The sequence below is a fragment of the Manihot esculenta genome, chromosome 4, assembly GCF_001659605.2.
Source record: "Manihot esculenta cultivar AM560-2 chromosome 4, M.esculenta_v8, whole genome shotgun sequence".
Lineage (NCBI taxonomy): Eukaryota > Viridiplantae > Streptophyta > Magnoliopsida > Malpighiales > Euphorbiaceae > Manihot > Manihot esculenta.
Window position 1 is genome coordinate 2,404,357 of NC_035164.2, and position 16,412 is coordinate 2,420,768.

A 16,412-nucleotide genomic window follows, 5' to 3' on the forward strand; every position below is an offset into this window, starting at 1 on the left:
AGTACACCATTTAACAAGATTCGATTGAAAGATACATATAATATTGATAATGATACATCATATATAGTCCCTAATGAACGAGAAACCCAAGCAAAAGTGATGCTTCAACGTACTGTCACCTTAATACCCACCATTAAATTTCAAGTATAAGTGATACTTTTTTTTGTCCAAAGTGCAAGTGCAAGTGCAAGTATGAGTGATACTAATAAAACAACAAAATGGGTAATTGGTAATTAAATTCTGGCTTAAAGCTTCAACTAAATGAATGATTTGGTCAATCAGGGTTGATTGGAGGCACTTGGCAGCCTTCTGGTATTTAACCTATCAATCAGTATTCGATCAATAATTCAAGATTGAAAAAAAAAAGGTAAAATAATTAGCCTACATAAAGGGGGCATAAATAAGAGGTATATCCCTCCACTGTTCACCTGGGATTCCATAATGCTTTCACTGTGCAAGCCCCCAATAATTAGCACTACCAGGTAAAATTCTAAAAATTTCCCAATTCACCAATTTAGTAGGTTAAAAAAGTGAGGGTATTTTTAGAGGTTTTAAAACTTTCAAACCCGTATCCTTCTTCCTTCCAAATATATATATATTTTTTTGATGAAAATAAAATTTGAGATATCTCAAATTTATTCGTATTAAACCTTTGGATATAAATAATTTAATTATTTTAATTAAAAAAATCATATCTTATTTTTAAAAACTTCCTCTTCAAATATAGTCTAAATTTAAATATTAAACTAATCATGATTTCAATAAAAATATTATTCATTCAGTAATTAGATGTGTAAGTATACATGTGGGCAAAGATTTCCCTAATTACAAAATATGGATGAATTCGATAAATACATAATTGTATAGACTCACCTGAATATTATCATGATTGCCTAAATTATATAATCCATACATTATGGTTCTTGGTGCAAAATAAATGTCAAAATCAAGGGATTTCTTTAATGTGAAAATGGTTTTTCCAAAATTTGCCTGGTTGGTGATTGTGATATTCCAAGGAAACCCAAAAAAAGTTTTTTTTTTTTTTATATATTTTTTGGAGTGAAATTCAAGTTTTATTATCACCAAACACTAATTGAGTTTGAGAATGGCAATGCATTTTGCTTGCATTGGCAGAAACTTCACTCACTCTCCATTTTAGAAATGTAAGTCTCACCTTTCTAGCTTCTGTGCTAAGACTCATTTAAGATCTAATAAAATCATTACCAAGTACATATTGAACCTAATATGAATACTAGCTTCTCCATCTTCTATTTCACAAAGGAGAAATGGGAAATTTTTTCAACACATTATATTATGCATGTGTTCCAAATTTTATCAAAAAAATATTTTGAGTCGAAATAATACGTGATTGTAAATTAATTGAAATCATATATAATTCAAAATTATTTATATTTAGCTTTTTAATATATAATCAAATTGACTCGAAATTTAAACTCAACTCAGTTAATTTATCTTCTCTAATTAAGATCATGATCGTATTATTATATATGTCTTTATAAATTTTTCACTTGGAAAAAAAATAATTAATGAAAAATATGCCAAAGTAATTAGACAAGGGATAAAAATTAGGAGTGAACAGTATTCGGTTCAAATCGAAAAAATCGATCAAGCCGAATTAATTTGAAAATTAGGTTTGGTTTTTTATTCATTTCATTTTGATTCGATTCAATTTTTAATTTTAAAAATTTTAATTATTTTAGTTTGATTCAATTTTTATCTGAAAAAATTGAACTGAACCGATTAGTGATACTAGTATATTATTTTCAATAATATAGAAAAATTAGATCATATTAAGAATAAAATATTTTAATTAAATTTTAAAATACTAAAAATAAAGTATAAAAAAATAAAAAATTTAAATCAAATCAGACCGTTTCGATTTAATTTAATTTCTGACTAAAATCAATTCGGTTCGATTTTTATAAATACTAAAATTTTAATTTATTAAGTTCGATTCGATTTTAAACCGAACCAACTAAATGTTCACCCTAATAAAAATATACGTGGTCTCATTTTCTTAAAAATAAATGAAAAATAAAATATCTCATATTTAATTCATCACACTTATATCATGACAAATTTAATTTGAAGCCTTTCAATTGTTACATTGGCAAAAAATAATAATAAAATTAAAGCCTAGTCTGACTTAATACACCAATCAAAGACATATTTTTTAATTTCTAATCTCCAACCTCCAATTAAAATAATAGTTAGATGAATAAAAACAAAGGTTATATATTAAGAAAATGATAATTTTATCATTTGACATATAACTCTTACCCTCTTCTTCTATTATATATTAATTTCTTACACGAATCTAAATATTCGGCACTTATTTAAATTTAGATGTCGTTGGATTTAAATAGGTTATTTTTTTAAGAATTCAATTCAGAAAAAAGAATGAAATTAATTTATTTTCTCTATTTTAAAAAAAATAAATTATCAACTAAATAATATGAGAATTTGAATTTTCTGAATTAAATTATTCCGACCAAACAAAATCTTAAATAGGAGACAGGTCAACCAACTTCCTTCTGGAAGTGAGAAGATATATAGCACATGTGATTGGTAAAAGAGTTTAAAAACCAAACCAATAACTAAATAATATCAGAGTTAGGCACCAAACTCTTCTCCTTCCATTAACAATAAATCTGCTGAATTTTCATTCTCTTTCAAGCCAGGACCACTTCATCTCTCTCTCCTTCCCTTCTGATTCTTGCCATTTATATCTCCACCACCGGCTAGCTTACTTAGCCTTGCCGGATTCTGGTTTTTGCATGGAGTTGTAGGAGCCCTACGTCCATAACTGGTTTCTGTACATACACAGTTCCAAAGGTATGGGAGATATATGTGTATTCTTAATTTTTCTAGGAATGTTTGTGTGCTTGTTTTTGAGATTAAATGCATTGGTTTTCTTTGTGAATTTTCAGGGCTTCCCGCAACTCCAAGAATCCTTTTTCTTCTCTTTGAAGCTTTTGAGGGTATGGTTTATTTTCTTTCTTCAGTTTTTCTTTCCAACTCCTCTCTCTCTCTCTCCCAATATATGAACTTCTCTTCTACATGGCATCTATGGAGATTTCATAATCTCGTAGCTTCATAAGAGATTATGATTTCTCCCTAATTAAAAATTTTAAGTTCAATCCTAGGGATGAAAAGGATGGCCCGATCCATTTTCTTTTAATAAGAGTTCTCGAATTTAAATACTTTTAAAAATTTACGAGTGAGCCATATATTTCTTATTAACTTACCCGGCACGAATCCAAATTTTATTATCGACCCTTTTAAAATTTAGATCTACCCTATTGCTTATCAATTGTGTACTTTAATTATTCACAGGAGTTAGCTATCATAAAGATTTGTTTATAATTTCACAGAGTTGACCTTTGAAGCAACCTTTTGAAATTTAATTAATAATAAATTTACATTTAACTTTATAATAATGGATTTCTAACCTTGTTAATTTTTCTTATTTAGTTATTTTCTGGGTGGAAGATATATGGGAGAAATGTCAAGCTTCCAGCTGGGTGTTATTGGTGCACTGTTTCTTTCAGTGGCATCATCTGTTTCCATTGTCATATGCAACAAAGCTTTGATGAGCAATCTCGGCTTCCCTTTTGGTAATTAAGTTATGAATTTTTTTAATTTTTTTGATATTATGATTATTATTTATTTTTTTTTTTTTTTTGGGTTTTTAGCAACAACCCTCACAAGCTGGCACCTCATGGTAACATTCTGCACACTTCATTGTGCACAACGTTTCAATCTGTTTGAGTCAAAGCCCATTGACATGAAGACTGTAATGCTCTTTGGAATTCTTAATGGTGTTTCTATTGGATTGCTCAACCTCAGCCTGGGTTTCAATTCCATTGGATTCTACCAGGTATCTTCTCTTCTCTTCTTCTTATTAATTAAAGGGTATTCAAATTTAATTTAATTATAACATTTAAAATATTTTTTTCGAATTATTTAAAAAAATTAAAATTATAGCAGCAACAATCGTTACAGAAAAATTAATGAATTTATTTTAAATTAAATAAAAAATAAATCTAAAAGTTATTTAAATCAATTTGGATCGTACTGTTACAACAACGTGCTTTGTTCTGTAATTAAAATCATAACCACGAGAATGATTTCCCTTTATATATGTACTTATTTTTCTTTGGGATTTTTTTTATATTACTGCAGATGACCAAACTTGCAATCATACCATTCACTGTTCTATTGGAAACTCTTTTCTTCAAAAAATATTTCAGGTAATCAATTCTGCCTTTGAAATATTTCCACTTAAAATTTTTTAAATTTATTATTATATTTTGCTTAATTTTTTTTTTTTTTCAAATTCTTGCAGCCAGAATATTAAGTGTTCTCTCTTCCTCTTGCTTATTGGGGTAGGCATTGCCTCTGTGACTGATCTTCAGCTCAATCTTGTTGGCACTATTCTTTCAATGCTAGCCATTGTAACAACCTGTGTTGGCCAAATTGTATCCTTTTAATTAATTTCTTTAGATTTATTTAATCTTACCTTATAATTTAATTATAAAAAACTTATTATTTAATTTTTATAATATAAAAAAATTTATCAGTTAATCTCTCAGTTTTAAAAGTTTTCGAAGTATTAAAAAATTTACTAATTAGTCTCTTTATTAGTTTTAACTATTAAGTGTTTTATTATTTAATTAATCTCTGTAGTATGAAAAAATTTATTAATTAATCTCTCAATTTTATAAAAATATCTACTATTTAATCTCTCTATATTGAAGGCATTTAGACTTTTTTATAATAGCGACTAAAATTGATGGAGAGACTGATTAGTAAACTTTTTAAAATTTCAGATATACTTAGACTATTTAGTGAGTTTTAATGTAATTTAGGGATAAAATAGTAATAATAATTTCGATGAAATTATTGAATTGATCACAATAATAAGAGAAAATGTTCATTCTTAACCTAATTAATGCTAAATTCAGCTGACAAATACAATACAAAAGAGGCTCAATGTGTCTTCAACTCAGCTGCTTTATCAATCTGCTCCATTTCAGGCTGCAATTCTTTTTGTCTCAGGCCCTTTGGTTGATCAATTCCTCACCAAAAAGAATGTTTTTGCTTACAAATATTCTTCTATAGTCTTGGTAATATACATCATTTATCTCTCTTTCTCATATTTCTTTCTCAATTTCTTTTTCAAATTTTATAATCATACGATGTATGATCACTAAATTTGAGTTGTCGACACGTAAAAAACCTATTATCAATGCGAAATTGTATTGTCAAATAATTATTTATGCAGATAATTATATTGTCAATTCGCTGATGTCACTAAAAATAAAGACGATTCAAATAAGAGATGTGGGCAATATGTTAATATTTTGAGTGATTTTGCAGGCATTCATCATCCTGTCATGCCTGATATCAGTGGCAGTGAACTTCAGCACATTCATGGTAATAGGGAAGACATCACCAGTTACATATCAAGTTCTTGGCCATCTCAAGACAAGTCTTGTTCTTGGGTTTGGGTATACACTTTTGCATGATCCTTTCACCCTCAGAAATATCATTGGAATTATAATTGCAATCTTTGGTATGGGCTTATATTCTTATTTCTGCACCCAAGAAAACAAGAAGAAACAATCTCTTGACCTCTCATTAGGACCTCAGGTACTCCCACTTCTCTTTCCCACTTATTACTTTTTAGTCCCTGAAATATTATATTCTTCTGTTCTTAAAACTTATTACTTTTTAGTCCTTGAAATAAATTTGAATGTATGCATGTGAACTGAAAATGACCATATCTTGTTTCAGATGAAGGAGAAGGACAACACACCACTCATAGCAATGCAAGACAAAGAAAGTCATGAGACAAAGAAAACAGCAAAGGACTCTCTTGTCTAAGTAAATAGCCAATTTTGTTTTTAATGTAAAAGGTTCCATATAAATATGCTGTTTGGTGTAAGACATTTTGATGGGTGTAAGCAAATGATTTTGATTCTTTAAATAAACACTCATTTCCTTTGCTTTTTTAAATTATGTTCAATTCATTTGCTTTTTTAAAAAATATTTTAAATTTTTTTATAATAATATTTAATTATTAAATTAATAAAAAAACTTAATAATAACCCGTTTAAAATATTTAAAAAATTTAATATATTTTTTAAAATTAAAAAATAAATTAATGAGATTTTATATAAGATCAAATTTTAATTTTTTTTAAAAAAATCAGAATACCATTAACCAAAAACTTAATTCATTAATAATAATTTATGAGTGGTCCAATGCCGTGGTCTTGGTTCCAGCAAATGCCAACACTGTTGGGGTGGGGGCCACCACCAACACTATAGAATTTAGGTAGGAGGTGGAGATGGGTATTGGGTAGAGTTCCACCACTCCACTTGTAGGGTTTTGACTCTTTGAAACTACTCAAAATTCCCCCATTTACACACTCTCCAATACTTGATGGCACTAATTACTAAATGGGTGCAAAACGATGCGTTTTGATATTTCACTTATCCTGCAAAAATTACTTATAAAAATGCATCTGCTGTATTATAATTTAACTATTATAATTTAACTTTCTAAGATAAGTTTTTGTCTGTGGTCTTCTATGGTTCGATGTGATCGCTTTTTTTTATATCTAATTCCATTTCCTTTTTTCATAAAAAATAATTTGTATTAATTAATTATTAATAAATAAAAAGATCATGTTGTCTTTATGAAAAAGTTTAAAAATATTTTGATCCTTATTTATGATTTTTGTATGGTGGGATATTTCTCAAATACAATCTAATCAATTTTCAGAATATGTAGACTTCATAGATAAATTTATAGCATCATTTAGAGGAGATATCTATTATAGAATTAGGGATAAAAAGATATTTGTTTCGATTTTTTAACAATATTGATTTTCCTTTCTCTCAACAGGATGATGATACTACAGATTTTCCATCTTCTTAACAGAATACCTCTAACTACATCCCTGCGAAGGATGTCTCTAACCACACCTCTGCGAACGGTAATTTGACATGTAACAGTGAAGCGACTCATTCCGTCAAAAGTCGAGATAGTCGAAAATAATTATCGTTTTGTGTTGAAACTGCTGAGAACTCCGCAATTCTCGGACAGTTAATGGATTGAAGGATTTGATTACTAGTTACAAGCAAAATATTTTATTTTTGATAGAAATAAAAGTTTTAGCTCTCTGTTATAGTTTGCTCTTTGTATGAAATTTGTCTTTTAATGGCTGTATTCTTATAAACTGTTTGGTTCAATCTCTTCAGTTTCCATATTTAAATATTTTTAAACTGGATTTGATTTTGAATGATTGTAAATTTTTGTTAGATCTTAAAACTGATATTTCTATTAGATTAGCTGCCCATACTTTAATTAGAGAATTTATTAGATATCTCTCTTTATTTGATAAAATTTTATTAATACAATAAATAGTTTTGCTTTTAAAAAAAAATCTACAGTAAAAAATATGTAATTAATAAATAATTTTCTTTATTTCATAATTTTTTTAACATATAATTAACTATTATAATTTTATTTAAATTTTTATTTGAAAAATAATATAAAATTTTAAATAATATAGTTTTTTTAAAAGTTTTAGATAACATAATTTATTATGTTATCAATACAAAATTAATAATAAATAATTTTATCTTGACAATTGCAATATTTTTCTGGTTAAAAATTAACTAGAAAATCAAATTAATTTTTCTATTAAATCACAAAGTTTTATTTTATTTTATAGTTCTATTTTCTAATAAATACATACTCACAAAAAATATCGTACACGAGCAATATGATAAATTGTAAGTTTCTCGAATTTTTTTTCTTTTCAAGAAAATTTATATTATTAAAATAAGAAAAAATTAAAATATATTTTCTTGATAATAGGCCGAATCTTAAAAAATTATAAGTCTAAAACTTATCAAGCTATTTTTAAGTAGATCGATTCAATATTGCAAATTCTAATTCGAATACGTGGGATTGGCCGGATCAGTCATAAATATAAATCTAAAAATAATTTAATCCGATGATATAACTTAAAAAAAAATAATCGATCTAGTTACTTTGTAGTTCTAATGATATTGTAGCAGAAAAACAGTCACACATCACATGTTATTATTACTGGATAATAAAAGAAAAAGTAACAAAGACGAGGACGAAATCTTCTCTAATTAAATTTATACATAGATTCTATTTTATGAATTTCTGAATATTAATTCTTATTTATAAAATTTAATAATTTAATAAATTTATTTTTTCATTAATTATTTTTAAAATAATTAAAATATTCACATTTTTAAATTTTATTATTTTTATCCTATAATAATTATCGTTTTAAAATTTTTATATTATTTAATATTAACATATAAAAAAATAAGACTGTCTAAAGTTTAGATATTTTAGATAAATTATTATAAAATTTTAAAAATTAAAATTGTTAATTAGTGTTATTAATTTAGATTATAAACGTTAAATGACAGATTATAGGTATTTAAAAAATATTTTTTTAATCCTTTTATTATATAAAATTAATTTTTATATTCTTTAATTTTTTTAAAATAAATATTTTAATTTCTATATTTCAATTTTATCAAATCAAAAATAATTATTTTCTTGCATAGAACATTCGGGTTGATAAAATTAAAATATTAAATTTTAAAAATACAGTAATATACTTGTTAATTTTAACATATGCTAGAAATGTAAAGGTATTTTTCTCTTTATATATTTTCTATTAAAAAAATCATTAAAAATAAAAAAAATTATAAAATAAACAATTAAAAAATAATAATCCAGCACTAATTCTGGTCTTTGAAAATTAGTGTTAACAGCTAATTAGCCATTAATTCAGTGGCAGATGATAACTTGCTAATTATTTCCTGAAAAGCTTTCTCTGAATCTGTGTTGTTGTGTTGATTCAAGCGCACACACTTGCAACACAGATTCAGAAAGAGAAATTTCTCCACTTCCTGGGAAAATTATAAAAAGTTCTGACTTTTTGTGTTTGGCCGGCGAGAAAATCCGGAGTAACCATATCTGGAAAACTGTGATTCTGTTTGGCGTGGACCTAATTGATTGCGAGGTCTGTCTGGTAGAGTTCCAACACTGACTTGAACGAATTTATGAGCACGAGATCCCTAAACCCGATACAGGTAGCCCACTAATCCTTGTCCCTCTTTTCTTTCTTTTTTAATGTCTCTTTTTTCTGTTTGTCTTCTAGATTTTCTTCTAATCCCCTTCTTTGTTCTGATTAGGGTTTTGGTTATTGGTGGTTTTTGCATCATTTCTGGTTCGTAATATGTTCTGCTCCTTTAGAAGTGGAAAGTTTTTCTGTTAGCTTATAGTTTGAGAGAGAAAATAAGTAGAAGAATTATTGGACATTTTGTTAAGTTAAAATTTTTGGGTCTTTGTTTTATGTTCTGTTTGAGAAATATTTGCTGTTATTATGCAGAAATGCAACAAGCAAGACTAAAGGCAATCGAAGGGCCTAACAGTGTGAAATGTTGTTATGTTATTGTCATTGTTTCATGTATGTTTTTGTCTACTTTGGCAGTTGTTATCGCAATTATGTGGATGGATCCTACAATGAGGCTCACTATGATTTTGATGCTGCTTGGATTGGGTATGTGTCTGAAGGTTTTGCTGTTCAATTTTTATTTGTCATGAAATCCTTTATATGTTCTTCTTGCCTTTTTTGGGCCTGGACATTGTTGCAAGTTTCAGTTGATAGCTTTGCTTCTTCTGACGCTAATCCTTGTTTCTGTATTAGCAAGTGCCTCTCCCATGAAAAATGATTTTAGCCATTGTGAAAAAATTGTCAAGAAGTGGGCCTTTGCTTCTCTTGAAGAAGAAGCTACAAAGGGCAAACACACGCTGCGAGATTTGTTGTTTTTCCTCCATGTCCCAAGAACTGGAGGGCGTACATATTTTCACTGGTAAGTATAGTGGGCACACTATCACATGAAATAGAGCTAACCATTTCCGTCGATCATATTAACTTCTGCGTTCTGCTATATGTTGAACCTGCAGTTTCTTGAGAAAGCTGTACCATAACTCTCAGGAATGTCCCCGTTCATATGATAAGCTGCGGTTTGATCCAAGGTACAGTTGATCTATTTCTCATCTTTTACTTATGCCTAAAGTTTATGGAATACTGATTTTATCTTTACTGATATTATTTTTAAATTAGCTACACATTGCTTCTTTATCTATTATTTTATCTTTACTGATATTATTTTTAAATTAGCTACACATTGCTTCTTTATCTATTAACTTTCAGTTATACATGGAGGATTAGGATGAAACAGATTCGGTTGTGTCTCTTTGAAGGCTTGCGTTTCAAGCAATCTCTTCTTCTTTTTTTTTTTTTCTCTTTGTATGAAAATAATTTGTAGTTGTAATATGAGCTCATGCAAGGGCTTGTTTTCCTTTTCTGTTGGAGCGAGGAGTAATACTGTCCAAGTACCTCAGTTAGATTTTCATCTGATTTAGTAAATTTCTTGTAAATTTAGGAAAGAAGAAGGGTAGAAGAAATGCAAAGGCTTGATTATTATTGAATCCCACATCGGTTGTGGAAAGGCGTAATATGCCGCTTATATGAGTTATAGGCACTCCTCCCTCTTGAGCTAATAACTTTTAACATGGTATCAGAGCCTCCCATCCGATGTTGGGCCTCCCATGCACCAGTAAAATTATGGGCGTGAGGGGAGTGTGTTGAATCCTACATCAGTTGTACATCAGTTGTGGAAAGGGGTAATGTGCCCCTTAATGGGCCATAGGCACTCCTCCTCCCTTGAGTTAGCTTTGGGGGTGAGATAGGTCTTGGGGTGAGATAGGTCTGATCCAAATTTAACAATTATAATAATTTTTATTGAAGTACCATAACACTATAATTCCAGGGGAAGAAAGGAAGCCTCAGGAGTGGAATTCTTGTTACTTTATGTGGTTGCTTACATTATTATCTCAATGTTTTTCTATGACATCTTGTATTTATGTAGATAGATTTTGTGCAGCAAACAGAAGTGCAAATTGTTGGTTACACATGATGACTATAGCATGATGTCCAAACTTCCAAAGGAAAAAACTTCAGTGGTGACCATACTCAGGAATCCAGTTGATCGTGTGTTTAGTACTTACGAATTTTCAGTTGAAGTGGCGGCCAGGTTCTTGGTGCATCCTAACTTAACTTCTGCCACACGAATGGCTGGTCGGTTACGTCCAAGGAATGGTGGAGTTAGTACACTGGATATATGGCCCTGGAAGTATCTGGTTCCATGGATGAGGGAAGACCTATTTGCTAGAGTATGTCTATTTTGTAGTCAGTTGCATCTCATGTCTCTTATTTTTATTTGGGCTTTGCAATGCTAAAGGATTTAGCTTTGCTTAATTTGCTGGGTCATAGTCATTTTACAATATGCTCTTTACACAATTGCTTATTTTTGAAAAGATTTCTAAGAACTAGACAACAGAGTATCATGTTCACATTTGCCAGATTTCTAGTTAGAGATCTGGAAAATGGACTTTTCATGTTTTCAAAATTTAACTAAGATTTTGAAAACAAATTTAGATTTTTTTCTTTAATTGTTTTCCTCTATAACAAAATTTCTGCTTCCAAATGGAAACTAATAAATAAGTTTCTAAATATATTTTATATTGATTTTTTTAATCATGAAAAAAATATGACTAATTTTTTAGTTAGAAAATTGTCCTGTATTATTGACAGTTGAACACGTTTTCCATGTTTAGCTCATTTCATGGAAAATGAAAAGTGGAGTTTTCTTAGAAAATGGAAAATGAAAATAGAAGACTAATTTCCACATGTAAACAAGTCTATAATTTTTTAATTATTCTTGGCTATTTTGAAGGAGATATTTATATAATCTGCATGGTATAAGAGGACCAAGAGGACAATTTATTGCTTACTTCCATGTGTATATACACCACAGCTGCATGGGTGGCTTTACATTATAAATAGGACCTACTCCATGAGCAAAAAATCTTGGACCAGGACTAGATATGATTTATGGAAGGGCTGGGCTATTTGTACCCTGCAGTCCATTTCATATTTATATATGTTTACTTTTTTGGACAGAGAGATACTAGGAAATTTAGGGGTTCAAATCATGTGAAGAGCAAAGATCCATACAACATGGAGGAAATTGTTATGCCATTGCATGAATATATCATGGACCCGGTAGCATATGACATTGTTCACAATGGAGCAACATTCCAGGTATATTTCTGGTTTAATCCCACTGCATGTAGTACTTTTATTTTTCCTTATATATATTTCTTGTTACTTCTATTTTGTCCAACTGATTTAATTAACAGGTTGCAGGATTGACCAACAACTCTTATTATGTGGAATCACATGAAGTGCGCCATTGTGTGCAGAAGTATAAGATTCTTGGTGAACACGTACTGCAAGTTGCAAAGGTATTCACAATAGGTTTTTCATGTCTTGGGAAATGCATTGTCATGATAGTGTTTCTCTGATTTCTTTTTTCTCTCTCCCCATACTGTTTTCATGTTACATGTTTGTAATTCTTGCAGAAGAGGTTAGATGAGATGCTATATGTTGGCCTTACTGAGGACCACAGAGAATCTGCAACAATGTTTGCAAATGTGGTTGGTGCACAGGTGATTTCCCAGGCATTGGCGTTAAACTCTAGTGAGGAGACTGCAGCTGATAGTAAATCAGGTTAGTGTGCAACTGGCAAGGGACTTTTTCTGTGTGCCAACAATATTCTTCAGTTATTTTCCCCATTTCTCAACCAAATTCATTTTTCATTTATTTTACAGAGCAGAGCTCCTCAATTTCAGATTCTGAGCCTGAAAATGATGATCATCAGGTGAGTGGTTGTGAACCCTTTGCATCTGAACAAGAGATTATGATAGTTTGGGTAATCTTATTGCTTTTACTGGACAACAGGTTAGCGACTCGGACCAAAAGGCAAGTGAAATTGCTTCTACGGAAAATCTGGAAGGGAAGAAAGAACGTGTAAGGCACTTTGTTTCTGGACATAAAGGATAGTGCACTCTTTAAAATGTAAAAGTTTTGACTTGGATTTTCTTATCCTCCATGGTAGATGACTGTAAAGAAACTTATGACAACCTATGAAGACTGCATTTCTAGTTTACGGAAAACCCAGGCACGTCGTCGTACTTCTTCTCTAAAGAGAATAGCTCCAGCAAACTTTTCAAAGGAGGTATTCTTCCATCATATGTTTTCTCAACTATTTCCATTTTTTGTCTCATGTAAACAAATTATTGAATGCATAGCAGTTTGATTCATGATTGTTGTGAGGTTTTTTTGAATTCTCCATGCTTCTTTAGAGATTTGATAATTAAGTGAATTGTCAGATCACATGATTGAGTTGGTGTGGGCAAGAGCAGAGAATACTGAAAACTTTCTGTTTGATATCATCCTTTACCACAGCCTTTGCTATGTGATTTTTTTATTGAAAAATTTGCAAAGTTCATGAAATGAATAGATGTTTAAAGAAATGAATAGACAACCAAATGATAAGCATAAATGTATCAAATAAAGACATCATATTATTCCTTGACTTCAGTAACATTAATCAATTAAGCTAAATAACTATATGTATAGTAAAGAATAATGCTTAATACTAATACTTGAGCAAAAAAGTATGCTCAACCATTGGACCAGTTAATTATTGGATTCCTTAAGGTAAACAGTTAATAGTTAACTGGTCCAATTAACGGGTTGTAAAGCATCTCAGTTTTACACTGGTTCTGTTAATTGGACCAGTGAATTAGGTCTCAAAATTTAAAAGAAAGAGTTGTCTTTTTATATTTGTATATTTCCAAACATCTCAATTTTATGTAAAACATCTTGAAGCCCATGCTTGCTGATTTAGGCTAACATTTTCAACTGTTATCATTAAACGACATGCTTACACTTTTTTACAACCCTTCCAAGTTGCTATATTGATGTTGGATTTATTATAATTTCCTAATGCGTTTGGATAAAAGAGCCTATTATTATGACTAACATTTCAATGTATGAAATCTTGACAGGACCGTCTCCATGTTTCTGAGGTGGTTATTGAGCAGATAAGATCACTTAACAATCTTGACTTGGAGCTTTACAAATATGCTCAAGACATCTTTGCAACGCAACACAAGTACAGTATGCAAAAGTTGGCCAGCACAGTAAGTATTTTTCTGCTAAGGACATGAATTCGTGATTTGTGTTTCTACCAGTTACGCCTCATCTACTATGGTTGCATCTTATCTACTGTGGTTGCATCTTCAAATAGAACTTATGTGATCCAGTAATTATGACACTTGCATTACTTATTTGTCAAGGAAAACTTAGAATCTGTTCAAGGATGTAGTTTTCTGTTTTCATTCTTTCATTTTCTCTGAAAAAATTGGAAAATGTGCTTGTAGTACTCTATGTTTTTGAATCCATGACGAATGCCTCATAGTTTCCTAAATGCATGACATTTTCAATAGTCAAGGATGATAAAGAATCTCAAATATATATTGCATGCAGATATGCTCGATGTGTAAATAGCTTTTGACTACTTGTTTAAGAAAGATTGAGAACACACGAAAGAGTCCTCAGCATTTTTTGTATGAAAAGCATTAGATGTCCTCAACTGCCTCCTGTTATAGCCATTTTATAACGATAGAAAACATAAATGGGCTTGAGTTCTTTGGCTATACCCAGTTTTGAAATCTGTGTTGCTCCTCGTTTTCGGAAAGTTCTGCTTGCTTTGTATTTCTGCTTTGGTTGTGTTTAAATGCCTGCAATAAATAACACAAGGGGTCAGAAGTATATTGGCCTTATTGGCATGGAAGCTTGATTGCTTCTAGCAAGTATCACACTCATGTCTAATGTATTTTCAAGGTTTAAAATTGCAGGAAGTATTGGAGGATTTATTCAACAATTCAGGTGGCATCACATTATGGAAAGCAGTTTCATCGGTCATGGGCATCGTGGTACTCCTTGTACTCCTCCTATTTGTAAATGCAAGAAGAAAAACATCAAAAGTCAAGATATGAATTGTACTTTAATTTTTTACTAGCTGCAGGGGTCAAAAGTTGCATAGAAGATAGGGAAGTAGGTACGAGTTTGATTCCATTTTTGGTGGATGGCTATGCTTTGGTTTATATGGGGGCTTAGTCATGGAGCAAGGTGGTTTTGATAGGGATGGCCTTCCAAATTAGATTAAAATCATACAGACTGTTACGTTGATCTGATATTGAAAAGGGTGTCTTTCTATTATTGTGTTTGATGGTCAGTGGGACCCTTTTTCTTTTTCTTTCTGTAATTTTTATAAAATATAACTATTTAATCTCTATATGTGCTAATAATTTTTTTAAATAATAGTTATAATTGTATCAAGTTTAAGATTTTAATAAGTTAACCTATTTGTTTACCCTATTTCTTAAAGAAAAATATTTATAAAAGCAAAATAGTTTTTTTTTTTTAAAAAAAAACTACATAATTATTTCATTTCAAATAATTTAGTTCTCCATAAGTTAGTCCTTAGGATGAGGCTGCCATAATTTTCTTCATGAACCCAATAAAAAGCTAAAATCATTTCTCAAGAAACCATTGAAAATTAAAGGCAAAGCAAAACTTTTCTAGTTGCAACAATGGAAAGAGAGTTTGAAGCTTTTTTGGACAAACATGTTCCTTGTCCTTAAAAAGCAAACTAGATTGCTTACCTAAGATTCAAAATTTTAATCTCACCTAGTTTGTTCCGGTAGTTAAAAGGTATACAACTCACTCGGTTAATCTTCATTTTCTTTTCTCTTTTTCCCGGAGAAGAGAGAGTTTTCTCTCTTGTAGTTTTTTCATTCCTAGGACTCGTTCCTTTTGTCTTTGTCGATACTGCAGCTTCCCCTGCCCGTGAGGAGTTCCTTTCTCCGCTCGGAAGTGGGTTGTCCCTCCCCTCTTCTGAGATGGGGTGTGTATAGCTAGTTTTATGTGTGTTTTTGATAAATCTAATGTTTTTCTTGGTGAGGGCTTCTTTCTACAAATCTGCATATTCTTTGTTTCCTTTGTTTTAGTCTTTAATGATATTGGCTTCAGGGTGTGCTAAATCTGGTGCTATGAGTGAGTTGGAGTATCCTTGAGGTTTTAAGAGTTGTCCAAGATTCCCTCTCTAGCCATCCTCCGACTATATGAGATTGAGAGACCCGAGGCTATTCTCCTTCTCAGTCCTTTTCTCCCTGGAGTCCTTTTATTAGGGTTCTTTTTATTGCTTAGCTTTTGCAAGTCTTACCTCGCGGTTTAGCTTCCAGATATTCTCTGAAGTTGTTTCTTTTGGGCTTCACCGTCGCTTCCTGCTAATCTAGACCTTTCTCATAGAACCATGCATTTTTTTTTTTGTCTTTCTCCTTGG

General features: G+C 30.3%; 2 protein-coding genes across 9 annotated transcripts; both read left to right on the forward strand.

Annotated features, from left to right (window-relative positions):
* The first annotated feature begins 2,606 nt into the window (after positions 1 to 2,606).
* LOC110613273 (UDP-xylose transporter 1) lies at positions 2,607 to 5,930 on the forward strand. The gene is made up of 9 exons (XM_021754325.2): positions 2,607 to 2,856; positions 2,952 to 3,002; positions 3,496 to 3,638; positions 3,717 to 3,901; positions 4,207 to 4,274; positions 4,370 to 4,502; positions 4,989 to 5,150; positions 5,404 to 5,676; positions 5,821 to 5,930. The coding sequence occupies exons 3-9, from the start codon at positions 3,518 to 3,520 to the stop codon at positions 5,908 to 5,910; spliced, it is 1,032 nt and encodes a 343-aa protein (XP_021610017.1). The 5' UTR covers positions 2,607 to 2,856; positions 2,952 to 3,002; positions 3,496 to 3,517; the 3' UTR covers positions 5,911 to 5,930.
* A 2,923-nt stretch (positions 5,931 to 8,853) lies between these two features.
* Positions 8,854 to 15,360, forward strand: LOC110613871 (protein-tyrosine sulfotransferase). 8 transcript variants are annotated; one of them, XM_021755239.2, is made up of 15 exons: positions 8,854 to 9,179; positions 9,282 to 9,316; positions 9,581 to 9,649; positions 9,801 to 9,962; positions 10,057 to 10,128; positions 11,040 to 11,328; positions 12,119 to 12,259; positions 12,358 to 12,462; positions 12,580 to 12,727; positions 12,829 to 12,878; positions 12,959 to 13,027; positions 13,116 to 13,235; positions 14,071 to 14,205; positions 14,923 to 15,000; positions 15,087 to 15,360. In XM_021755239.2, exons 1-15 carry the CDS (start codon positions 9,150 to 9,152, stop codon positions 15,108 to 15,110), a joined length of 1,527 nt encoding a protein of 508 aa, XP_021610931.1. In that variant the 5' UTR covers positions 8,854 to 9,149; the 3' UTR covers positions 15,111 to 15,360. The 8 variants fall into 8 exon arrangements, with proteins under 8 accessions (XP_021610931.1, XP_021610932.1, XP_021610930.1 ...); XM_021755240.2 differs by having other exon boundaries at positions 15,093 to 15,360; XM_021755238.2 differs by having other exon boundaries at positions 14,923 to 15,360.
* Positions 15,361 to 16,412: the final 1,052 nt, after the last annotated feature.

Bases quoted from the DNA above. Each gene is read 5' to 3' on its own strand.
- LOC110613273 (XM_021754325.2), top strand. From the start codon at position 3,518: ATGGGAGAAATGTCAAGCTTCCAGCTGGGTGTTATTGGTGCACTGTTT. The intron at 3,902-4,206 runs GTATCTTCTCTT...ATATTACTGCAG, and splicing joins ATTCCATTGGATTCTACCAG to ATGACCAAACTTGCAATCAT. The intron at 4,503-4,988 runs GTATCCTTTTAA...TGCTAAATTCAG, and splicing joins CAACCTGTGTTGGCCAAATT to CTGACAAATACAATACAAAA.
- LOC110613871 (XM_021755238.2), top strand. From the start codon at position 9,150: ATGAGCACGAGATCCCTAAACCCGATACAG. The intron at 9,180-9,281 runs GTAGCCCACTAA...TGTTCTGATTAG, and splicing joins GATCCCTAAACCCGATACAG to GGTTTTGGTTATTGGTGGTT. The intron at 10,129-11,039 runs GTACAGTTGATC...GATTTTGTGCAG, and splicing joins AAGCTGCGGTTTGATCCAAG to CAAACAGAAGTGCAAATTGT.